Source organism: Bombina bombina, chromosome 7, assembly GCF_027579735.1.
Source record: "Bombina bombina isolate aBomBom1 chromosome 7, aBomBom1.pri, whole genome shotgun sequence".
Taxonomy (NCBI): domain Eukaryota; kingdom Metazoa; phylum Chordata; class Amphibia; order Anura; family Bombinatoridae; genus Bombina; species Bombina bombina.
Window position 1 is genome coordinate 403,301,620 of NC_069505.1, and position 26,506 is coordinate 403,328,125.

Here is a 26,506-nt window from a genome sequence, read left to right on the forward strand (position 1 = left end):
TACTAGTGCATCCACTAGAGTCGCCTTGGGATCCCTGGATCTGGACCCGTAGCACGGAACCTTGAAGTTCTGACGAGACGCCATCAGATCCATGTCTGGAATGCCCCATAATTGAGTTAGTTGGGCAAAGATCTCCGGGTGGAGTTCCCACTCCCCCGGATGGAATGTCTGATGACTCAGATAATCCGCTTCCCAGTTTTCCACACCTGGGATGTGGATCGCAGATAGGTGGCAGGAGTGATCCTCCGCCCATTGAATTATTTTGGTCACTTCTTTCATCGCCAGGGAACTCCTTGTTCCCCCCTGATGATTGATATACGCAACGGTCGTCATGTTGTCTGATTGGAACCTTATGAATCTGGCCTTTGCTAGCTGAGGCCAAGCCCTGAGAGCATTGAAGATCGCTCTTAGTTCCAGAATATTTATCGGGAGAAGAGACTCTTCCCGAGACCATAGTCCCTGAGCTTTCAGAGATTCCCAGACCGCGCCCCAGCCCACTAGACTGGCGTCGGTCGTGACAATGACCCACTCTGGTCTGCGGAAGCTCATTCCCTGGGATAGATGGTCCAGGGTCAGCCACCAACGGAGTGAATCTCTGGTCTTCTAATCTACTTGAATCATTGGAGACAAGTCTGTATAGTCCCCATTCCACTGTTTGAGCATGCACAGTTGTAATGGTCTTAGATGAATTCGTGCAAAAGGAACTATGTCCATTGCTGCAACCATCAACCCTACTACTTCCATGTACTGCGCTATGGAAGGACGTGGAACAGAATGAAGAACTTGACAAGCGCTTAGAAGTTTTGACTTTCTGACCTCTGTCAGAAAAATCCTCATTTCTAAGGAATCTATTATTGTTCCCAAGAAGGGAACTCTTGTTGACGGAGACACAGAACTTTTTTCTATGTTCACCTTCCATCTGTGTGATCTGAGAAAGGCCAGAACGATGTCTGTATGAGCCTTTGCTGTTGACAGGGACGACGCTTGTATTAGAATTTCGTCCAAGTATGGTACTACTGCAATGCCCCTCGGTCTTAGAACCGCTAGAAGGGACCCTAGTACCTTTGTGAAAATCCTTGGAGCAGTGGCTAACCCCACAAACTGGTAATGTTTGTCCAGAAAGGCGAACCTTAGGAACTGATGATGTTCTTTGTGGATAGGAATATGTAGGTACGCATCCTTTAGATCCACGGTAGTCATAAATTGACCTTCCTGGATAGTGGGTAGAATCATTCGAATGGTTTCCATCTTGAACGATGGTACCCTGAGAAATTTGTTTAGGATCTTCAAATCCAAAATTGGTCTGAAAGTTCCCTCTTTTTTGGGAACTACGAACAGATTTGAATAAAATCCCATTCCTTGTTCCTTTATTGGAACTGGGTGTATCACTCCCATCTTTAACAGGTCTTCTACACAATGTAAGAACGCCTGTCTCTTTATTTGGTTTAAGGATAAGTGAGACATGTGGAACCTTCCCCTTGGGGGTAGTTCCCTGAATTCCAGAAGATAACCCTGAGAAACTATTTCTAGTGCCCAGGGATCCTGAACATCTCTTGCCCAAGCCTGAGCAAAGAGAGAGAGTCTGCCCCCTACTAGATCCGGTCCCGGATCGGGGGCTACTCCTTCATGCTGTTTTGTTAGCAGCAGCAGGCTTCTTGGCCTGCTTACCCTTGTTCCAGCCTTGCATAGGCTTCCAGGCTGGTTTGGGCTGTGAGGCATTACCCTCTTGCTTAGAGGATGCAGAATTAGAGGTCGGTCCGTTCCTGAAATTGCGAAAGGAACGAAAATTAGACTTATTCTTGGCCTTGAAAGGCCTATCTTGAGGAAGGGCGTGGCCCTTTCCCCCAGTGATGTCTGAGATAATCTCTTTCAATTCTGGTCCAAATAGAGTTTTACCTTTGAAAGGGATGTTAAGCAATTTTGTCGTGGATGATACATCCGCTGACCAAGACTTTAGCCAAAGCGCTCTGCGCGCCACAATTGCAAACCCTGAATTTTTCGCCGCTAATCTAGCTAATTGCAAAGCGGCATCTAAAATAAAAGAGTTAGCCAACTTAAGTGCGTGAACTCTGTCCATAACCTCCTCATATGGAGTCTCTCTAATGAGCGACTTTTCTAGTTCCTCGAACCAGAACCACGCTGCTGTAGTGACAGGAACAATGCACGAAATGGGTTGCAGAAGGTAACCTTGCTGTACAAAAATCTTTTTAAGCAAACCTTCCAATTTTTTATCCATAGGATCTTTGAAAGCACAACTATCCTCGATAGGAATAGTAGTGCGCTTGTTTAGAGTAGAAACTGCCCCCTCGACCTTAGGGACTGTCTGCCATAAGTCCTTTCTGGGGTCGACCATAGGAAATAATTTCTTAAATATAGGGGGGGGAACAAAAGGTATGCCGGGCTTCTCCCACTCCTTAAAACAGAAAGAAAAGAGAAGGGCGCCTCCTAGTGTAGCCAATTTTTATATGGGAGATAATGCAAAAGTAAGCATACTCACAATGTGGAAAGGCAAAGGTAATGCCTAGATGAGCAATCTGGGAACTTCACAGTGTCCCAGCTGACTGTGCACTATGCTTAGAGGGCTGCTCCTCCCAAATGCAGAAGGGATATCTGTATTCTGAAAATCAAGAGCAAAAAACAAGAGGGCGACCCCTAGTGCAGATCAATGATGAACCAGTGGTGAAAATCTGTTAGTACTGACGAATGGATACTCACAAGATGAATAGCACCTTGAAGTGCAAATATGGCATACTAGGAATATTATAGTGTCCTAGTGCACAAATCCAACCCAAAAGAGGCACTGTCGTGATGACAAATGGACTTTAGGTATATGAGATGGACATCAGGATGGTGGAAAAGATAAAGAGCACTCCAGTATCGATAAAAAAAATATTTAATAAAAAAATAAAAAATGTACATACACAGATCAACAATGATATCTGTTTGTAAAATTGCTACGCGTTTCTAAGCGTTAACCACGCTTTTTCCTCAGGCAAATGATACTGAATGTGCTGGAGTCTCTTACATATATACCCCTGTATAGGCTTAATGAAAACAGCTGTAGCTAATTTGAACAGGTGCTGCATAGATTAGTCTAACAGGTTGTTTAAAGCAAATCACAATGTTACAATCCAATGTGTATAGCCAAATATCTAATACAATAATGCTCAATAGTCCTTCTAAACAAATATTAACTAAAATCAAAAACACATATAAATACCTCGAGCTTTAGGCTCTATAGATTATCTTAAATATTTAAAAGCCGTATTGGGAATAATCGTCATAGTATGTATACATGCAGGGTTTATTTCTGCCAATGCGCTATTTATATATCTATTTATCTTCCTTGGTGGTATTATTGGAGATGGCCCTACAAATGGATAATAAACTGAGAAAATACGATCCTATATTTCTAAATATGAGAGGGTGTGTATCATTGAACAAATTATAATGTTATATGACTGGCCTGTCCGATTACTACGTCAGAACGGGGTGTGTTGCGCTAAGCTAATAGCCGTGTTGTATTCAAAATATCTCCATACTGTGTTGTGTTACTTCACCTGATTGGGGCTAAGGTTGTATATCTAGTGACGTGAATGTGCGTACATATGCACCAATGTGAACAGAAACATTGACCTCTGTTGTTAAGTGTTTGTGATTGTGGGTGTGTATCTAATGACGTGGAGATGCATACAAGTACACCCCTGGATACAAAATCAGTTACCTCTGTTGCTATGTAGAGATATAGCGTGTTTACCGTGATAAAAAAAACTGATACCTTGATGTGCAAAAAAGCTGAGTCGGCTTTGACTATAATATTCACATTAACTGACTACATTCCTAACAAGTGTATATATGACATGTATATAAGAACGTGAATATAAGGACCACAATACGAATTAATATATAAAAAATAATATAAGCGTGTATAAATCTGTGTCTTAGTGATAAATGATGCAAATTATTGCATCGTTGTATCTAAACCAAAGTTATGTGATAGATAGAGATCTACCAGAATTTTATGTGAACAGTATGATATAGTGAAATTGGAATACTAGGTGGGTATAGAGTATAATATAAAATGATAGTGAACATTCATGTGTATGACAAAAATGAAAGAGAAATATTATTGGATATATAATCTAATATAAAATGATAATGTAGGATTCATTCAAAATTATGAATAAGTGATGAATTTAAATATTTAAATTTAATGTGAAGATATATAATAATGAAATAAGTCCGATGTTGTGATATGGGTAAAAAAATAATAATATTGTATATATAGGGGATGTATTAAAAAGCAGCGGAATCTATTACTTCGTTCAGCCCCTCCGGATGTAAAGTTTTAAATTGATAAATCCAAAAGGTTTCCCTCTGGCGTAATTTAATCATTCTGTTTTGAGAACTTATAGCAGGAATCATTTCCAATGGGGTGATGTTCATGACGCACTTGTTTGTGCCATGTATGGAAGAATGGTGCCTAGAAGTACTATATTTATCAGATCCTTTCAGGATACATCTCAAATGTTCTGACCATCTTTGTCTAATTTTTCTACAGGTGCGACCTATATATTGTAGGCCACACAAGCACGTTATACAATATACTACAAAATTGGAATTGCATGTTATTCTTTGGGTAATTGCAAATGATTCTCCTGTGCTGTTAGATATAATATTTTTGCAACTATTCGTTATGTATTTGCACATGTTGCATCTATTTTTATTACATCTATAAGTTCCTATGTTTGGTATTGTGGAGCTATGAATACTATTGTTCTGAGCTTTAAACTTACGTTTGCACATCACTACTTTACTAGGTGCCAGTTTTTCTTTAATAGTAGGGGCTCTTTTAAATGTGCATCTGGGTTTGTCTTGTAATATTATTTTGAAGATGGGGTCTCGTTTAAGTAATGGCCAATGTTTAAACAGAATCTTTTTAATCTCCTTGTAGTTGTTATTGTATCTAGTAATGAATGAAGATTCATAATGTGAATCTTCATTTCTAGGTTTTTCTAAACTTTTTGGTTTTAACAATTCTCCTCTATTTAGAGAGCGTGCTTTTTGAAAGCCTAATTCAATTAATTCTTCTGGATAGTGTTTCTCCTTGAATTTATTTTTTTTCTCCCACTCCTTATTCACTATGTCCGCCACCCGCTTGGGTATAGGAAAAGCGTCGGGGTGCACTGGAACCTCTAGAAACTTGTCCATCTTGCATAATTTCTCTGGAATGACCAAGTTGTCACAATCATCCAGAGTAGATAACACCTCCTTAAGCAGTGCGCGGAGATGCTCTAATTAAAATTTAAATGTCACAACATAAGGTTCAGCTTGTTGAGAAATTTTTCCTGAATCTGAAATTTCCCCATCTGACAAAACCTCCCTCATGGCCACTTCAGATTGGTGTGAGGGAATGACAGAACAATTATCATCAGCGCCCTCCTGCTCTTCAGTGTTTAAAACAGAGCAATCGCGCTCTCTCTGATATGCAGGCATTTTGGATAAAATATTTGCTATGGAGTTATCCATTACAGCCGTCAATTGTTGCACGGTAATAAGCATTGGCGCACTAGATGTACTAGGGGCCTCCTGCGTGGGCAAAACTGGTGTAGACACAGTAGGAGATGATGTATTATCATGTCTACTCCCCTCATCTGAGGAATCATCTTGGGCAATTTCATTATCTGTGGCAGTACTGTCCTTACTGGCACAATTATCACACAAATTTAAATGGGGAGACACATTGGCTTTCATACATATAGAACATAGCTTATCCGAAGGCACAGACATGTTAAACAGGCTTAAACTTGTCAATAAAGCACAAAAAACGTTTTAAAACAAAACCGTTACTGTCTCTTTAAATTTTAAACAGAAACACTTTATTACTGAATATGTGAAAAAGTATGAAGGAATTGTTCAAATTACCAAAATTTCACCACAGTGTCTTAAAGCATTAAATGTATTGCACACCAATTTTCAGAGCTTTAACCCTTAAAATAACGGAACCGGAGCCGTTTACAAATTTAACCCCTATACAGTCCCAGCTACAGCCTTTGCTGTGACTTTACCAAGCCCAGAGGGGAATACGATACCAAATGACGCCTTCTAGAAACTTTTCCAGCTACTTTCAGATCCTCACACATGCATCTGCATGTCTTGCTCTCAAAAACAACTGCGCAGTAATGGCGCGAAAATGAGGCTCAGCCTACAACTGGGAAGGCCCTCCCTGACTGGAAAAGGTGTCTAACATAGTGCCTGCCGTTAAAAAACGTTCCCCAAGTTTATAAATGTGAATTATCAGCATAAACATGTATAAAATGCCCAAATAAAGCAATCCATTTAGCCCATAAAAATATCTACCAGTTTTATAGCCCATATTAAGCCCTTTATTCTGTTTGCTTGACTGAGAAAATGGCTTACCGGTCCCCATGAGGGGAAATGACAGCCTTCCAGCATTACATGGTCTTGTTAGAAATATGGCTAGTCATACCTTAAGCAGAAAAGTCTGCTAACTGTTTCCCCCAACTGAAGTTACTTCATCTCAACAGTCCTATGTGGAAACAGCAATCGATTTTAGTTACTGTCTGCTAAAATCATCTTCCTCTCACAAACAGAAATCTTCATCTTTTTCTGTTTCAGAGTAAATAGTACATACCAGCACTATTTTAAAATAACAAACACTTGATAGAATAAAAAACTAAATTTAAACACCAAAAACTCTTAACCATCTCCGTGGAGATGTTGCCTGTGCAACGGCAAAGAGAATGACTGGGGTGGGCGGAGCCTAGGAGGGACTATATGGCCAGCTTTGCTGGGACTCTTTGCCATTTCCTGTTGGGGAAGAGATATTCCCACAAGTAAGGATGACACCGTGGACCGGACACACCAATGTTGGAGAAATAAACTTTCATGATTCAGATAGGGAATGTAATTTTAAACAACTTTCCAATATACTTTTATCATCAATTTTGTTTGTTCTCTTACCTAGGAAGGCTCATATGCTAATTTCTAAGCCATTGAAGGCCGCCTCTTATCTGAATGCATTTGACAGTTCTTCATCACTAGAGCGCGTTAGTTTATGTGTGCCATATAAATAACATTGTGCTCACGCCTGTGGAGTTACCTAGGAGCCAGCACTGATTGGCTAATATGCAAGTCTGTCAAAAGAACTAAGATAAGGAGGCAGTCTGCAGAGGCTTAAATACAAGTTAACCACATAGGTAAAAAGTATATTAATATAACTGAGATAAGGGGCAGTCTGCAGAGGCTTAAATACAAGTTAACCACAGAGGTAAAAAGTATATTAATATAACTGAGATAAGGGGCAGTCTGCAGAGGCTTAAATACAAGTTAACCACAGAGGTAAAAAGTATATTAATATAACTGAGATAAGGGGCAGTCTGCAGAGGCTTAAATACAAGTTAACCACAGAGGTAAAAAGTATATTAATATAACTGAGATAAGGGGCAGTCTGCAGAGGCTTAAATACAAGCTAACCACAGAGGTAAAAAGTATATTAATATAACTGAGATAATGGGCGGTCTGCAGAGGCTTAAATACAAGTTAACCACAGAGGTAAAAAGTATATTAATATAACTGAGATAAGGGGCAGTCTGCAGAGGCTTAAATACAAGTTAACCACAGAGGTAAAAAGTATATTAATATAACTGTGTCGGTTATGAAAAAGTGGGGAATGGGAATTAAATGGATTATCTATCTTTTTAAAGAATAACAATTCTGGTGTAGACTGTCCCTTTAATGTTGAAAAAAAATGTTTTTTTCATGTTTATTCTTTATTTTGGTTAATAAAGAATATTAGGATATTGAGAATGTATTTTAATTCATCATATATAATACTTATGCAAACGCAATGCATTTCGGCTTTACTTGATGTATCTAGTGGCAATTGTGTTTATGTGGGAGAGAAATACAATGAGTATGGCAGTTAAACAGCACGTTGCTTAACTCCATTGAAGAGAAAATTTATAAAAAAATCAAGTCACTAAACCCTGTAGCCAAAAACTTTCTATTTATCCCTGGAGTTACTTTGCAAGGTAATACAGCAGTTATCAGCAACCTTGTGCTGGGACGCCATCAGGGGATGACAGAGTGGTCACTGGGCTGCTGGACTCAAGGAGAGCGCCCTAACCCCCCTCCACTAGACCAGGGTTTAATTAAGCACCTGCCATTGGTGCAGCTGGTAATGCGCTTTAACTTGTGCACGGCATGATGTTCATTGGTGTATTCATGCCGGGAACCATTTTTAGGGCGATGTCAGCAGCATAAGGTGGCAAAGTCTTACTGCCCCAGGCAAGAATGGTCTCCCTACATTGCGAGCCCCTGCTTCAGTTCCGCATGTAGATGGTTTGAGTTCTCTGCTTATAAATATATACTAGTTGTGTGTGCCTGGTTATCACAACTAGGAAACGCTGGTATTTTGTGTCATATTTGTTGAGTATGAATCTGTAAGCAAAGGTATTAAAACTTTGTTTTGTTTGTTTTTATTTTCATTGTAATGAATTAAAATGAATGTCCTTTATTTTCACGTATTTCGTCACACAAAAAAACAACAACTCTGGGTGCAAATCCTAATTAAACCTGCTGCGCACACCTATGAGACATTAAACACATTTTATGCACCTCCCTCTAATCATGGGAGCTGCCATTTTGAAACCTGAGTTACACTGCAGGTATCTGAAGGAGAGTTACTGCACACGTGCAAACACATCAGCACTGGAATGTAGTGAACGTTAGATTTCAACATGGCGGCCGCCGTTGCTAGAGAGAGGCAGGGAATGCCTTCAATACTATGGTTATAAATGTATTTAGTGGTTAATGTCCTGTTAAAGGGACAGTCTACACCAGAATTGTTATTGTTTAAAAAAGATAGATTGCGCCTTTATTACCCATTCCCCAGCTTTGCACAACCAACAATGTTATATTAATACACTTTATAACTTTTAAACCTTTTAAATTTCTGCCTGTTTCTAAGCCACTACAGACAGCCTCTTATCACATGCTTTTTTATTAGCTTTTCACTACAGGATACTGCTAGTTCATGTGAGCCATATAGATAACATTGTGCTAACGCCCGTGGTTTGTGTCAGACACTACACTAATTGGCTAAAATGCAAGTCAATAGATGATAAATAAAAAGTCATGTGATCAGGGGGCTGTCAGAAAAGGCTTAGATACAAGGTAATCACAGAGGTAAAAAGTATATTAATATAACTGAGATAAGGAGCAGTCTGCAGAGGCTTAGATACAAGGTAATCACAGAGGTAAAAAGTATATAAATATAACTGAGATAAGGAGCAGTCAGCAGAGGGTTAGATACAGGGTCATCACAGAGGTAAAAAATATATTAATATAACGGAGATAAGGAGCAGTTTGCAAAGGCTTAGATACAAGGTAATCACAGAGGTAAAAAGTATATTAATATAACTGAGATAAGAAGCAGTCTGCAGAGGCTTAGATACAAGGTAATCACAGAGGTAAAAAGTATATTAATATAACTGAGATAAGGAGAAGTCTGCAGAGGCTTAGATACAAGGTAATCACAGAGGTAAAAAGTATATTAATTTAACTGAGATAAGGAGCAGTCTGCAGAGGGTTAGATACAAGGTAATCACAGAGGTAAAAAGTATATTTCTATAACTGTTGGTTATGCAAAACTGGGGAATGGGTAATAAAGGGATTATCTATCTTTTTAAGCAGTACCATTTTTTGAGTAGACTGTCCCTTTAAGCCTTATCTGAACGTGAAAAGGTTATGAGAGATATGTACAATATAAGTTGGTGTAAAATCTACACACACAAATAAAGCGCTATATAAAGTCTAACAGAGGTCCCACTGTATCTGTATTTCCTTCTCCTTTCAAGAAGGATTTTAGCCACAAAAGAGCGGTTACAATGCACAAGGTTAGATTTGAAAATATCTATTTTTGTTTAAGATACATCAAGAAAACAATTAATGAACATAAAATGACAAGAGTTAAAAACACAGATAAAGCTTTAAAACAAATACAACAAATAAATAAAACAAATGAGCACAAACAATAAATAAATACAGTATTTGAGCAGCTAGGAGCAAGGAACAACCTCCCATCTGCATCAGGTCCTGTAGAGCAGTGATAGCGATCATTAGTACCCCTGATGTTTCGGGACTACATTTTCCATGATGCTCAACTAGATTGCAGAGAGCCTAAGCATCGTGGGAAATGTAGTTCCGAAACATCTGGGGGTGCCAAGGTTAGCCAGCACTGCTGTAGAGGGTGCGTTTAACCCCTTAACGGACAGGTTAGGCTTTTATGAGAAGATAATGTAACAAAAATATAAAAAAGAAATGGACAAGGATATTTGGTCTCATTTTCACTTGTTTAGTAGCTTCTTTCTGTTTTGCAAGTTTCCATTGCTACTTAAAGGGGCATAAAACAATTTTTTTGGGTTTCATGTCCCTTTAAAGAGACATAATAGTGCAACAATGACATGCTCTAATTTGCTAGAGCACTACCGACCCTGCAAGTTGATATGTTTAACCCCCGCAAAGTAGTTAAACACACAGTTAAAGAACTACTGGCCCAGAGAGGACATGGCCAGTGAGCCAATCAGAAGAGGCAATTGCACAGCTGGGTAGTATGACTGCCGCTGCTGATTGGATCACCCTCTGTTTCCAGCTTTGAACCAGCAGTTCTCTGCGGCTCCCAAGCAGTATTTGCAGGGCCGGTAGTGGAAGAATTACAAGCTCTAACGAATGTCATTTTTGCACTATAATGTCAATTAATATTGTAAATAAAAGTGTCCATTTAATTGTGACAACAAAAAACTATTTTGTAAACATGTGGTGTCATTTAGTACGTGAGCACAGAAAAAGGGACATTAAAGTCACTTATACATATTATATATACTGTATATATGCATAGAAGATATCAATTTATTACTGAAGTGCAAAAGACCTACATAAAAAATAAATACCTTAAAGGGATATCAAAGTCTAAATTAAACTGTTTTTAAAACGGCTTTTCAATTTACTTCTATTCTTTTAGTATCCTTTGTTTAAAAGGAAACCTAGGTGAGCTAAGGAGCATGCACGTCTCTTGTCATCTGGCAGCAGTGTTTGCAATTTTTAAAGCAACATTCTACATAGTTACAACACTGCTGCCATTGATTGTTATAGACACGTGCACGCTCCTAACCTACTACTATGAGCCTACCAAGATCTACTCTTCAACAAAGGATATCAAGAGAACAAAGCAAATCTGATAATGTAAACTGGAAAGGTGTTTAAAATGGTATGCTCTGTCTGAATCATGAAAGTTTAATTTTGACTTTACAGTCTCGTTAAAAGACATTTAAATATAGGAAAACGTTGCATTTTATTTTAACAAAGTGACCTTCAGTAATAAACTACTTGAAAACCCTGGTGACTATGTTTAATCTTATATCCCACCATTGTGACCAATCAGGACTAGCTGTAAATGAGTTTCTGCACTGGTCTAAGTAATCCCTATGTAGCATGTAGACAGGTTAGGATCATCTGCAGCATACTCGAGTAAGAGAAATTGAACTCCATCCTCCAGCACAATTTTTTGAAATATATTTTACAATATCAAGCATTTAATTGAATTAACTTATTTTTAGGGGATTAGAGTTTAGGGTCCCTTTAAATACAATAAATTCTCCCATTTCAGAATCTATTGTGCTGTCATTTAAAATACTCCACAAACCAACTTCATCAGTGAAACTTTGGACTTGTGAGTGCCCAGCTACCTCACCGTGACTCCAAACTCCACGAGAGTCAAAATGACAGCGTTTGATAAGAACACCACTAAGACGCAAACTACTTTGAAGGATCTGGGGAAGAAACTTCAAAAAATAGTTCTACAAATAAAAAAAGGATAAGAAATGTTGCTACGTTTTTGCATTTTTGTAAGGCGGCGTACACCGCAGAGTGGCGCTGCAGTTTCCTATGCACAGTACAAGCGGGTTAAATGGACGTGCAGACATAAATAGCGAGTCGGTGTCTTAGAATATAGATGTCTGCAGCTCTTTTTTAAACATGCCATCAAAATTCAGATCTTTGTACATTAATTCATCTTCTACTTCCTCTAGCGCCCACTGGTGGTCGGTCAACTCCAACGCTTCCCACTCCGTCTAAAGAGAAGCAGAGAATAAAATCAGATGAGCTGCTGGGTTGGTATTTTAAACACTACAACATTTCCATGTCTGACTACAATCAGGAATTGACAAAAAATGCTGCTATCTTGTACAGTATATTACTTCAGAAAGTTTCAGAAAAAGCTTAAAAATAGGGTCGCAAAAGGTATGTGGTATCATGACACTGGGTCTAGGGGGAAATAGTTTGATGAACCCTGGTCTAGAAAATACCACATTAACATATCTATGTAAAAAAAAAGGAAAATACTTGACCTCAGAATGTCCTTAGTAGTCACATCCTATTGTAAACGATCCAATAGGCTGTTTTTCCCAGGACTTGCAAGGGAGCATGCATATGGCATGTGCAGCACGGTTACTTTATTTCTGTCCTTTGTTTAAATGGACGTGATACCCAAATGTTGAAGCACATGAAACGGATGCAGCATAGCTGTAAAAATTTGACTAGAAAATAACACCTGAACAACTCGATGTAAAAAGGAACGGCTAGATTACAAGTTTTGCGGTAAGCTGAAAAAGCAGCGTTAACAGGTCCTAACGCTGCTTTTTCACTACCGCTGCTATTACGAGTCTTGCAGGTTTAGGGGCACCGCACACTTTTTTGGCCTTACCACAAACCGACTTATGTAAAGTTCGTAAACCCTTTTTTTCTATGGGACTTCCATAGCGCTGGTATTACGAGTTTGTCCTGGGAGGCAAAAAAGTGAGCGGTACACCCTCTACCTCCAAGATTCCCAACGCATTTTAATGTCAGTAGTTATGAGTTTTACACTACAACGCTGTAGCATAAAACTCATAACTAAAGTGCTAAAAAGTACACTAACACCCAAACTACCTATTAACCCCTAAACCGAGGCCCTCCCACATCGCAAACACTATAATAACATTTTTAACCCCTAATCTGCCGCTCCGGACATCGCCGCCACAGGAATAAACATATTAACCCCTAAACCGCCACACTCCTCCCTTGCAAACACTAGTTAAATATTATTAACCCCTAATATGCAATCCCCAACGTCGCCACCACTATTCTAAATTTATTAACCCTTTAAACCTAAAGTCTAAACCTAACCCCCCTAACTTAAATAAATCTAAATAAAAATTACTATCATTAACTAAATTATTCCTATTTAAAACTAAATACTTAGCTATAAAATAAACCCTAAGCTAGCTACAATATAACTAATAGTTACATTGTAGCTAGCTTAGGGTTTATTTTTATTTTAAAGGCAAGTTTGTATTTATTTTAACTGGGTAGAATAGTTATTAAATAGTTATTAACTATTTAATAACTACCTAGCTAAAATAAATACAAATTGACCAGTAAAATAAAACCTAACACCTAACACTACACTACAATTAAAATCAATTCCCTACATTAAATACAATTAAATAAATTAAATTAGCTAAATCACACACAAAAAAGCACACTATATTACAGAAAAAAAACAACTAATTACAAGATCTTTAAACCAATTACACCTAAAATAATAGCCCTATCAAAATAAAAAAGCCCCCCTCCCCAAATAAAAGAAACCCCTAGCCTAAACTAAACTATCAATAGGGCCTTTAGCGAGGCATTGCCCCAAAGAAATCAGCTCTTTTACCTGTAAAAAAAAATACAAACAACCCCCCCAACAGTAAAACCCACTACCCACACAACCAACCCCCCAAATAAAAGCCTAAGAAAAGGACATTTGGATGGGCATTGCCCTTAAAAGGGCATTTAGCTCTATTGCTGCCCAAAGCCCTAACCTAAAAATAAAACCCACCCAATACACCCTTAAAAAATCCTAACACTAACCAACGAAGATTAACTTACCAGGAGAAGTCTTCATCCAAGCGGCAAGAAGTCCTCAACGAAGCCGGCAGAAATGGTCCTCCAGACGGGCAGAAGTCTTCATCCAGACAGCATCTTCTATCTTCATCCTTCCGACGCGGAGAGGCTCCATCTTCAAGACATCCGACGCGGAGCATCCTCTTCAAACAACGGCTTCTTCGGAATGAATGTACCTTTAAGTGACGTCATCCAAGATGGTGTCCCTTAGATTCCGATTGGCTGATAGAATTCTCAGTAAATCGGAATTAAGGTAGAAAAAATCCTATTGGCTGATGCAATCAGCCAATAGGATTGAGCTCACATTCTATTGGCTGATTGGAACAGCCAATAGAATGCCAGCTCAATCCTATTGGCTGATTGTATCAGCCAATAGGATTTTTTCTACCTTAATTCTGATTGGCTGATAGAATTCTATCAGCCAATCGGAATCTAAGGGACGCCATCTTGGATGGCGTCACTTAAAGAGATATTCATTCCAAAGAAGACGTTGATTGAAGAGTATGCTCCGCACCGGATGTCTTGAAGATGGAGCCACTCCACGTCGGAAGGATGAAGATAGAAGATGCCGTCTGGATGAAGACTTCTGCCCATCTGGAGGACCACTCCTGCCTGTCTGGAGGACCACTTCTGCTGGCTTCGTTGAGGACATCTTGCCGCTTGGATGAAGACTTCTCCCGGTAAGTGAATCTTCGGGGGTTAGTGTGTCTTTTCAGGGCAATGGGGAGCTTAGTTTTTTTTAGTTAAGCTTTTATTTGGGGGGTTGGTTGTGTGGGTGGTGGGTTTTACTGTTGAGGGTGTTTGTATTTTGGTAAAAGAGCTGGTTTCTTTGGGGCATTGGTAGTTTAGGCTAGGGTTTTATTGGGGGGGGGCTTTTTTTATTTTTATAGTGCTATTAGATTAGGTGTAATTAGTTTAAAGATCTTATAATTTGTTTTTTTATTGTTTTTTTATTTTCTGTAATTTAGTGGGGGGTTTTGTGCGATTTAGCTAATTTAATTTATTTAATTGTATTTAATGTAGGGAATTTATTTAATTGTAGTGTAGTGTTAGGTGTTATGGTAACTTAGGTTAGGTTTTATTTTACATGTCAATTTGTATTTATTTTAGCTAGGTAGTTATTAAATAGTTAATAACTATTTAGTAACTATTCTACCTAGTTAAAATAAATACAAACTTGCCTGTAAAATAAAAATAACCCTAAGCTAGCTACAATGTAACTGTTAGTTATATTGTAGCTAGCTTTGTGTTTATTTTACAGGTAAGTATTTAGTTTTAAATAGGAATAATTTAGGTAATGATAGGAATTTTATTAAGATTTATTTAAATTATATTTGTTAGTGGGTGTTAGGGTTAGACTTAGGTTTAAAGGGTTAATAAATTTAGAATAGTGGCAGCGACGTTGGGGGTGGCAGATTAGGAGTTAAAAAATGTAGGTAGGTTGTGGCGACATTGGGGGAGGGAAATTAGGGGTTAATAAATATATTGTAGGTGTTGGGGCAGCAGATTAGGGGTTAATAAGTGTAAGATTACCGGTGTTTAGACTCAGGGTTCATGTTAGGGTTTTAGGTGTAAACATAACTTTAGCTTCCCCATAGGAATCAATGGGGCTGCGTTACTGAGTTTTACGCTGCTTTATTGCAGGTGTTAGACTTTTTCTAAGCCGGCTCTCCCCACTGATGTCTATGGGGAAATCGTGCATGAGCATGTACGACCAGCTCACCGCTGACTTAAGCAGCGCTGGTATTGGAGTGCAGTGTGGAGCTCAATTTTGCTCTACGCTCCCCTTCTTGCCTTTTAACGCCAGGTTTGTAAAAACCCGTAATACCAGCGCTGAAGGTAAGTGAGCGGTGAGAAAAAAACTGCACATTAGCACCGCACAGCTCATAACGCAAAACTCGTAATCTGGCCGGAAGATTTTTTACCTCAAATTTCCCAAGTTTCCACACCCCACTGTAAAGAGACTTTAAGCAGCCAATCAAGATACTTGTCCCAGGACTTGCAAGGGAGTGGGCAACTGGCATATGCAGACACAGTCATGTTATTTCATATTCAGTTTAAGTAAGTTCTATGAAATCTCATGAGATCACAAAAAAGGCAAAGCATTACCTCAGCACTGCTGATGCTGATTGGCTATTGTTTTTTTTTTTTTTTTTTAAACTTGCAGCTGAACTATAAATGTTTACACAGCACTTACTCTGTTGAGCTGAAGAAATTTTGAGGTAAAATATCTTTCTTTTTTTACATAGAGATGCTCAGGCGATATTTTCTAGTCCGCTTCTTACAGATATGCTGCATCAGTTTCATGTGATTTAGCATATGGGTAACACACCCCATTGATGCTAGGGATTAGGTTATAGCCGTTCAGATCAACAGAACCATTCACACTACTGATGTTTTCTTTTATTATTATATGCTATATTCTCACAAGTCTAATGTTCGTTTTCTAAAAACTGAATTGGCTTCAAAATAATGTCACCTTTATTTTGAAATCTACTTGGTGCTGCGTTTCCACACTCTGTTTATTTTACTTTTATAAAACCTAATAAAGCTGATTTAAAAAAAAAATTAAAAAAATCCTGAAACTAGTATGCGATACACAATAACATAATTTATGTAAGAACTTACTTGATAAATTCATTTCTTTCATATTAGCAAGAGTCCATGAGCTAGTGACGTATGGGATATACATTCCTACCAGGAGGGGCAAAGTTTCCCAAACCTCAAAATGCCTATAAATACACCCCTCACCACACCCACAATTCAGTTTAACGAATAGCCAAGAAGTGGGGTGATAAAAAAAGTGCGAAAGCATATAAAATAAGGAATTGGAATAATTGTGCTTTATACAAAATCATAACTACCACAAAAAAAGGGCGGGCCTCATGGACTCTTGCTAATATGAAAGAAATGAATTTATCAGGTAAGTTCTTACATAAATTATGTTTTCTTTCATGTAATTAGCAAGAGTCCATGAGCTAGTGACGTATGGGATAATGATTACCCAAGATGTGGATCTTTCCACACAAGAGTCACTAGAGAGGGAGGGATAAAATAAAGACAGCCAATTCCTGCTGAAAATAATCCACACCCAAAATAAAGTTTAATGAAAATCATAAACAGAAGATTCAAACTGAAACCGCTGCCTGAAGTACTTTTCTACCAAAAACTGCTTCAGAAGAAGAAAATACATCAAAATGGTAGAATTTAGTAAAAGTATGCAAAGAGGACCAAGTTGCTGCTTTGCAAATCTGATCAACCGAAGCTTCATTCCTAAACGCCCAGGAAGTAGAAACTGACCTAGTAGAATGAGCTGTAATTCTCTGAGGCGGAGTTTTACCCGACTCAACATAGGCAAGATGAATTAAAGATTTCAACCAAGATGCCAAAGAAATGGCAGAAGCTTTCTGGCCTTTTCTAGAACCGGAAAAGATAACAAATAGACTAGAAGTCTTTCGGAAAGATTTAGTAGCTTCAACATAATATTTCAAAGCTCTAACAACATCCAAAGAATGCAACGATTTCTCCTTAGAATTCTTAGGATTAGGACATAATGAAGGAACCACAATTTCTCTACTAATGTTGTTGGAATTAACAACTTTAGGTAAAAATTCAAAAGAAGTTCGCAACACCGCCTTATCCTGATGAAAAATCAGAAAAGGAGACTCACAAGAAAGAGCAGATAATTCAGAAACTCTTCTGGCAGAAGAGATGGCCAAAAGGAACAAAACTTTCCAAGAAAGTAATTTAATGTCCAATGAATGCATAGGTTCAAACGGAGGAGCTTGAAGAGCCCCCATAACCAAATTCAAACTCCAAGGAGGAGAAATTGACTTAATGACAGGTTTTATACGAACCAAAGCTTGTACAAAACAATGAATATCAGGAAGAATAGCAATCTTTCTGTGAAAAAGAACAGAAAGAGCAGAGATTTGTCCTTTCAAGGAACTTGCGGACAAACCTTTATCTAAACCATCCTGAAGAAACTGTAAAATTCTCGGTATTCTAAAAGAATGCAAAGAAAAATGATGAGAAATACACCAAGAAATATAAGTCTTCCAGACTCTATAATATATCTCTCTAGATACAGATTTACGAGCCTGTAACATAGTATTAATCACAGAGTCAGAGAAACCTCTTTGACGAAGAATCAAGCGTTCAATCTCCATACCTTTAAATTTAAGGATTTCAGATCCTGATGGAAAAAAGGACCTTGTGACAGAAGGTCTGGTCTTAACGGAAGAGTCCACGGTTGGCAAGAGGCCATCCGGACAAGATCCGCATACCAAAATCTGTGAGGCCATGCCGGAGCTACCAGCAGAACAAACGAGCATTCCTTCAGAATCTTGGAGATTACTCTTGGAAGAAGAACTAGAGGCGGAAAGATATAGGCAGGATGATACTTCCAAGGAAGTGATAATGCATCCACTGCCTCCGCCTGAGGATCCCGGGATCTGGACAGATACCTGGGAAGTTTCTTGTTTAGATGGGACGCCATCAAATCTATTTCTGGAAGTTCCCACATTTGAACAATCTGAAGAAATACCTCTGGGTGAAGAGACCATTCGCCCGGATGCAACGTTTGGCGACTGAGATAATCCGCTTCCCAATTGTCTACACCTGGGATATGAACCGCAGAGATTAGACAGGAGCTGGATCCCGCCCAAACCAAAATTCGAGATACTTCTTTCATAGCCAGAGGACTGTGAGTTCCTCCTTGATGATTGATGTATGCCACAGTTGTGACATTGTCTGTCTGAAAACAAATGAACGATTCTCTCTTCAGAAGAGGCCAAAACTGAAGAGCTCTGAAAATTGCACGGAGTTCCAAAATATTGATCGGTAATCTCACCTCCTGAGATTCCCAAACTCCTTGTGCCGTCAGAGATCCCCACACAGCTCCCCAACCTGTGAGACTTGCATCTGTTGAAATTACAGTACAGGTCGGAAGCACAAAAGAAGCCCCCTGAATTAAACAATGGTGATCTGTCCACCACGTTAGAGAGTGTCGAACAATCGGTTTTAAAGATATTAATTGAGATATCTTTGTGTAATCCTTGCACCATTGATTCAGCATACAAAGCTGAAGAGGTCGCATGTGAAAACGAGCAAAGGGGATCGCGTCCGATGCAGCAGTCATAAGACCTAGAATTTCCATGCATAAGGCTACCGAAGGGAATGATTGTGACTGAAGGTTTCGACAAGCTGCAATCAGTTTTAGACGTCTCTTGTCTGTTAAAGACAGAGTCATGGACACTGAATCTATCTGGAAACCCAGAAAGGTTACCCTTGTCTGAGGAATCAATGAACTTTTTGGTAAATTGATCCTCCAACCATGATCTTGAAGAAACAACACAAGTCGATTCGTATGAAATTCTGCTAAATGTAAAGACTGAGCAAGTACCAAGATATCGTCCAAATAAGGAAATACCACAATACCCTGTTCTCTGATTACAGACAGAAGGGCACCGAGAACCTTTGTAAAAATTCTTGGAGCTGTAGCTAGGCCAAACGGCAGAGCCACAAACTGGTAATGCTTGTCCAGAAAAGAGAATCTCAGGAACCGATAATGATCTGGATGAATCGGAATATGCAGATATGCATCCTGTAAATCTATTGTGGACATATAATGCCCTTGCTGAACAAAAGGCAAGATAGTCCTTACAGTTACCATCTTGAACGTTGGTATCCTTACATAACGATTGAATATTTTTAGATCCAGAACTGGTCTGAAGGAATTCTCCTTCTTTGGTACAATGAAGAGATTTGAATAAAACCCCATCCCCTGTTCCTGAACTGGAACTGGCATAATTACTCCAGTCAACTCTAGATCTGAAACACAATTCAGAAATGCTTGAGCTTTTACTGGATTTACTGGGACACGGGAAAGAAAAAAACTCTTTGCAGGAGGTCTCATCTTGAAACCAATTCTGTACCCTTCTGAAACGATGTTCTGAATCCAAAGATTGTGAACAGAATTGATCCAAATTTGTTTGAAAAAACGTAACCTGCCCCCTACCAGCTGAGCTGGAATGAGGGCCGCACCTTCATGTGGACTTAGAAGCAGGCTTTGCCTTTCTGGCTGGCTTGGATTTATTCCAGATTGGAGATGGTTTCCAAACTGAAACTGCTCCTGAGGATGAAGGATCAGACTTTTGTTCTTTGTTGAAACGAAAGGAACGAAAACGATTATTAGCCCTGTTTTTACCTTTAGATTTTTTATCCTGTGGTAAAAAAGTTCCTTTCCCACCAGTAACAGTTGAAATAATAGAATCCAACTGAGAACCAAATAATTTGTTACCCTGGAAAGAAATGGAAAGTAGAGTTGATTTAGAAGCCATATCAGCATTCCAAGTCTTAAGCCATAAAGCTCTTCTAGCTAAAATAGCTAGAGACATAAACCTGACATCAACTCTGATAATATCAAAGATGGCATCACAGATAAAATTATTAGCATGCTGAAGAATAATAATATCATGAGAATCATGATGTGTTACTTGTTGCGCTAAAGTTTCCAACCAAAAAGTTGAAGCTGCGGCAACATCAGCCAAAGATATAGCAGGTCTAAGAAGATTACCTGAACACAGATAAGCTTTTCTTAGAAAACATAATTTATGCTTACCTGATAAATTCCTTTCTTCTGTTGTGTGATCAGTCCACGGGTCATCATTACTTCTGGGATATTATCTGCTCCCCTACAGGAAGTGCAAGAGGATTCACCCAGCAGAGTTGCTATATAGCTCCTCCCCTCTACGTCACCTCCAGTCATTCGACCAAAGACCAACGAGAAAGGAGAAGCCAAGGGTGTAGTGGTGACTGAATTATAATTTAAAAAATATTTACCTGCCTTAAAAAACAGGGCGGGCCGTGGACTGATCACACAACAGAAGAAAGGAATTTATCAGGTAAGCATAAATTATGTTTTCTTCTGTTATGTGTGATCAGTCCACGGGTCATCATTACTTCTGGGATACCAATACCAAAGCAAAAGTACACGGATGACGGGAGGGATAGGCAGGCTCATTATACAGAAGGAACCACTGCCTGAAGAACCTTTCTCCCAAAAATAGCCTCCGAAGAAGCAAAAGTGTCAAATTTGTAAAATTTGGAAAAAGTATGAAGCGAAGACCAAGTTGCAGCCTTGCAAATCTGTTCAACAGAGGCCTCATTCTTAAAGGCCCAAGTGGAAGCCACAGCTCTAGTGGAATGAGCTGTAATTCTTTCAGGAGGCTGCTGTCCAGCAGTCTCATAGGCTAAACGTATTATGCTACGAAGCCAAAAAGAGAGAGAGGTAGCAGAAGCTTTTTGACCTCTCCTCTGTCCAGAATAAACGACAAACAGGGAAGAAGTTTGGCGAAAATCTTTAGTTGCCTGCAAGTAGAACTTGAGGGCACGAACTACATCCAGATTGTGTAGAAGACGTTCCTTCTTAGAAGAAGGATTTGGACACAAGGATGGAACAACAATCTCTTGATTGATATTCCTGTTAGAGACAACCTTAGGTAAGAAACCAGGTTTAGTACGCAGAACTACCTTGTCTGAGTGAAAGATCAGATAAGGAGAATCACAATGTAGGGCTGATAACTCAGAGACTCTTCGAGCCGAGGAAATAGCCATTAAAAATAGAACTTTCCAAGATAACAATTTTATATCAATGGAATGAAGGGGTTCAAACGGAACACCCTGTAAAACGTTAAGAACTAAGTTTAAACTCCATGGCGGAGCAATAGTTTTAAACACAGGCTTGATCCTAGCTAAAGCCTGACAAAAGGCCTGGATGTCTGAATTTTCTGACAGACGCCTGTGTAACAAGATGGACAGAGCTGAGATCTGTCCCTTTAATGAGCTAGCCGATAAACCCTTTTCTAAACCTTCTTGTAGAAAAGACAATATCCTAGGAATCCTAACCTTACTCCAGGAGTAATCTTTGGATTCACACCAGTATAGGTATTTACGCCATATTTTATGGTAAATCTTTCTGGTAACAGGCTTCCTAGCCTGTATCAGGGTATCAATAACCGACTCAGAAAAACCACGTTTTGATAAAATCAAGCGTTCAATTTCCAAGCAGTCAGCTTCAGAGAAGTTAGACTTTGATGTTTGAATGGACCCTGAATCAGAAGGTCCTGTCTTAGAGGTAGAGACCAAGGCGGACAGGATGACATGTCCACTAGATCTGCATACCAAGTCCTGCGCGGCCATGCAGGCGCTATTAGAATCACTGATGCTCTCTCCTGTTTGATCTTGGCAATCAATCGAGGAAGCAGCGGGAAGGGTGGAAACACATAAGCCATCCTGAAGTTCCAAGGTGCTGTCAAAGCATCTATCAGAACCGCTCCCGGATCCCTGGATCTGGATCCGTAGCGAAGAAGTTTGGCGTTCTGGCGAGACGCCATGAGATCTATCTCTGGTTTGCCCCAACGTCGAAGTATTTGGGCAAAGACCTCCGGATGAAGTTCCCACTCCCCCGGATGAAGAGTCTGGCGACTCAAGAAATCCGCCTCCCAGTTCTCCACTCCCGGGATGTGGATTGCTGACAGGTGGCAAGAGTGAGACTCTGCCCAGCGAATTATCTTTGATACTTCTATCATTGCTAGGGAGCTTCTTGTCCCTCCCTGATGGTTGATGTAAGCTACAGTCGTGATGTTGTCCGACTGAAACCTGATGAACCCCCGAGTCTTTAACTGGGGCCAAGCTAGAAGGGCATTGAGAACTGCTCTCAATTCCAGAATGTTTATTGGCAGGAGACTTTCCTCCTGACTCCATAGTCCCTGAGCCTTCAGAGAATTCCAGACAGCGCCCCAACCTAGAAGGCTGGCGTCTGTTGTTACAATTGTCCAGTCCGGCCTGCTGAACGGCATCCCCCTGGACAGATGTGGCCGAGAAAGCCACCATAGAAGAGAGTTTCTGGTCTCTTGATCCAGATACAGAGTGGGGGACAAATCTGAGTAATCCCCATTCCACTGACTCAGCATGCACAATTGCAGCGGTCTGAGATGTAGGCGTGCAAAGGGAACTATGTCCATTGCTGCTACCATTAAGCCGATCACCTCCATGCATTGAGCTACTGACGGGAGTTGAATGGAATGAAGGACACGGCATGCATTTAGAAGCTTTGTTAATCTGTCTTCTGTCAGATAAATCTTCATTTCTACAGAATCTATAAGAGTCCCCAAGAATGGAACTCTTGTGAGAGGCAAGAGAGAACTCTTCTTTTCGTTCACTTTCCATCCATGCGACCTTAGAAATGCCAGAACTAACTCTGTATGAGACTTGGCAGTTTGAAAGCTTGAAGCTTGTATCAGAATGTCGTCTAGGTACGGAGCTACCGAAATTCCTCGCGGTCTCAGAACCGCTAGAAGGGCACCCAGAACCTTTGTGAAGATTCTTGGAGCCGTAGCCAATCCGAATGGAAGGGCTACAAACTGGTAATGCCTGTCTAAGAAGGCAAACCTTAGATACCGGTAATGATCTTTGTGAATCGGTATGTGAAGGTAAGCATCCTTTAAATCCACTGTGGTCATGTACTGACCCTTTTGGATCATGGGTAAGATTGTCCGAATAGTTTCCATTTTGAACGATGGAACTCTTAGGAATTTGTTTAGGATCTTTAAATCCAAGATTGGCCTGAAAGTTCCCTCTTTTTTGGGAACCACAAACAGGTTTGAGTAAAACCCTTGTCCTTGTTCCGACCGCGGAACCGGATGGATCACTCCCATTAATAATAGATCTTGTACACAGCGTAGAAACGCGTCTTTCTTTATTTGGTTTGTTGACAACCTTGACAGATGAAATCTCCCTCTTGGGGGAGATAATTTGAAGTCTAGAAGGTATCCCTGAGATATGATCTCTAGCGCCCAGGGATCCTGGACATCTCTTGCCCAAGCCTGGGCGAAGAGAGAGAGTCTGCCCCCCACTAGATCCGGTCCCGGATCGGGGGCCCTCGGTTCATGCTGTCTTAGGGGCAGCAGCAGGTTTTCTGGCCTGCTTGCCCTTATTCCAGGACTGGTTAGGTTTCCAGCCTTGTCTGTAACGAGCAACAGCTCCTTCCTGTTTTGGTGCAGTGGAAGTTGATGCTGCACCTGCTTTGAAATTCCGAAAGGGACGAAAATTAGACTGTCTAGCCTTAGCTTTGGCTTTGTCTTGAGGTAGAGCGTGGCCCTTACCTCCTGTAATGTCAGCGATAATTTCTTTCAAACCGGGCCCAAATAAAGTTTGCCCCTTGAAAGGTATATTAAGTAATTTGGACTTAGAAGTTACATCAGCCGACCAGGATTTTAGCCACAGCGCCCTACGTGCCTGAATGGCGAATCCTGAATTCTTAGCCGTAAGTTTGGTTAAATGTACTACGGCCTCCGAACTGAATGAATTAGCTAGTTTAAGGACTCTAAGCCTGTCCGTAATGTCGTCCAGCGTAGCGGAACTAAGGTTCTCTTCCAGAGACTCAATCCAAAATGCTGCCGCAGCCGTAATCGGCGCGATGCATGCAAGGGGTTGCAATATAAAACCTTGTTGAACAAACATTTTCTTAAGGTAACCCTCTAATTTTTTATCCATAGGATCTGAAAAAGCACAGCTATCCTCCACCGGGATAGTGGTGCGCTTAGCTAAAGTAGAAACTGCTCCCTCCACCTTAGGGACCGTTTGCCATAAGTCCCGTGTGGTGGCGTCTATTGGAAACATCTTTCTAAATATTGGAGGGGGTGAGAACGGCACACCGGGTCTATCCCACTCCTTAGTAACAATTTCAGTTAATCTCTTAGGTATAGGAAAAACGTCAGTACTCGCCGGTACCGCAAAGTATTTATCCAACCTACACATTTTCTCTGGTATTGCAACAGTGTTACAATCGTTAAGAGCCGCTAAGACCTCCCCTAGTAATACACGGAGGTTTTCCAATTTAAATTTAAAATTTGAAATATCTGAATCCAATCTGCTTGGATCAGAACCGTCACCTACAGAATGAAGCTCTCCGTCCTCATGCTCTGCAAGCTGTGACGCAGTATCAGACATGGCCCTAGAATTATCAGCGCACTCTGTTCTCACCCCAGAGTGATCACGCTTGCCTCTTAGTTCTGGTAACTTAGCCAAAACTTCAGTCATAACAGTAGCCATATCTTGTAAAGTTATCTGTAATGGCTGCCCAGATGTACTAGGCGCCATAATATCACGCACCTCCCGGGCGGGAGACGCAGGTACTGACACGTGAGGCGAGTTAGACGGCATAACTCTCCCCTCGCTGTTTGGTGAAATTTGTTCAATTTGTACAGATTGGCTTTTATTTAAAGTAGCATCAATACAGTTAGTACATAAATTTCTATTGGGCTCCACCTTGGCATTGGAACAAATGACACAGGTATCTTCCTCTGAAACAGACATGTTTAACACACTAGCAATAAACATGCAACTTGGTTACAATCTTATTTAACAAAAACGTACTGTGCCTCAAAGAAGCACTAAACGATTAAATGACAGTTGAAATAATGAACTGAAAAACAGTTATAGCATCACTCTTTAAAAACAACACAACTTGTTAGCAAAGGTTTGTTCCCATTAGTAAAGTAACACTAATTAAATTTTAAACATAAAAATCACAGAGCAACGTTTTAAAACACAGTCACTACATAAGTCTCACAGCTCTGCTGAGAGAAACTACCTCCCTTCAAAGAAGTTTGAAGACCCCTGAGTTCTGTTAGAGATGAACCGGATCATGCAGAAAATACAAGAGTAACTGACTGGAAATTTTTGATGCGTAGCAAAGAGCGCCAAAAACGGCCCCTCCCCCTCACACACAGCAGTGAGAGAGAAACGAAACTGTCATAATCAAAACAAGTAAACTGCCAAGTGGAAAAATAATGCCCAAATATTTATTCACTCAGTACCTCAGAAATGCAAACGATTCTACATTCCAGCAAAAACGTTTAACATGAATTAAATACCTATTAAAAGGTTTAATGTACTTTTACAGAGTAATTCCGGTGAAATACCATCCCCAGAATACTGAAGTGTAGAGTATACATACATGTCATTATAACGGTATGGCAGGATTTTCTCATCAATTCCATTCAGAAAATAAAAACTGCTACATACCTCAATGCAGATTCAACTGCCCGCTGTCCCCTGATCTGAAGCTTTTACCTCCCTCAGATGGCCGAGAAACAGCAATATGATCTTAACTACTCCGGTTAAAATCATAAGAAAAACTCTGGTAGATTCTTCTTCAAACTCTGCCAGAGAAGTAATAACACGCTCCGGTGCTATTGTAAAATAACAAACTTTTGATTGAAGTTATAAAAACTAAGTATAATCACCATAGTCCTCTCACACCTCCTATCTAGTCTTTGGGTGCAAGAGAATGACTGGAGGTGACGTAGAGGGGAGGAGCTATATAGCAACTCTGCTGGGTGAATCCTCTTGCACTTCCTGTAGGGGAGCAGATAATATCCCAGAAGTAATGATGACCCGTGGACTGATCACACATAACAGAAGAAAGTAT

At 39.9% G+C, this 26,506-nt stretch overlaps 1 protein-coding gene across 2 annotated transcripts in view; it reads right to left on the bottom strand.

Moving 5' to 3' along the window:
* Window positions 1-9,921: 9,921 nt before the first annotated feature.
* The window catches only part of LOC128666522 (ER membrane protein complex subunit 3), a 53,629-nt gene continuing 37,044 nt past the window's right edge, over window positions 9,922-26,506 (bottom strand). For both annotated transcript variants that reach the window (XM_053721175.1, XM_053721176.1), the window contains exon 9: window positions 9,922-12,152. In XM_053721175.1, the coding sequence (XP_053577150.1) occupies window positions 12,024-12,152 (129 nt within the window). In that variant the 3' untranslated portion in view covers window positions 9,922-12,023. The remainder of the gene's footprint in view (window positions 12,153-26,506) is intronic.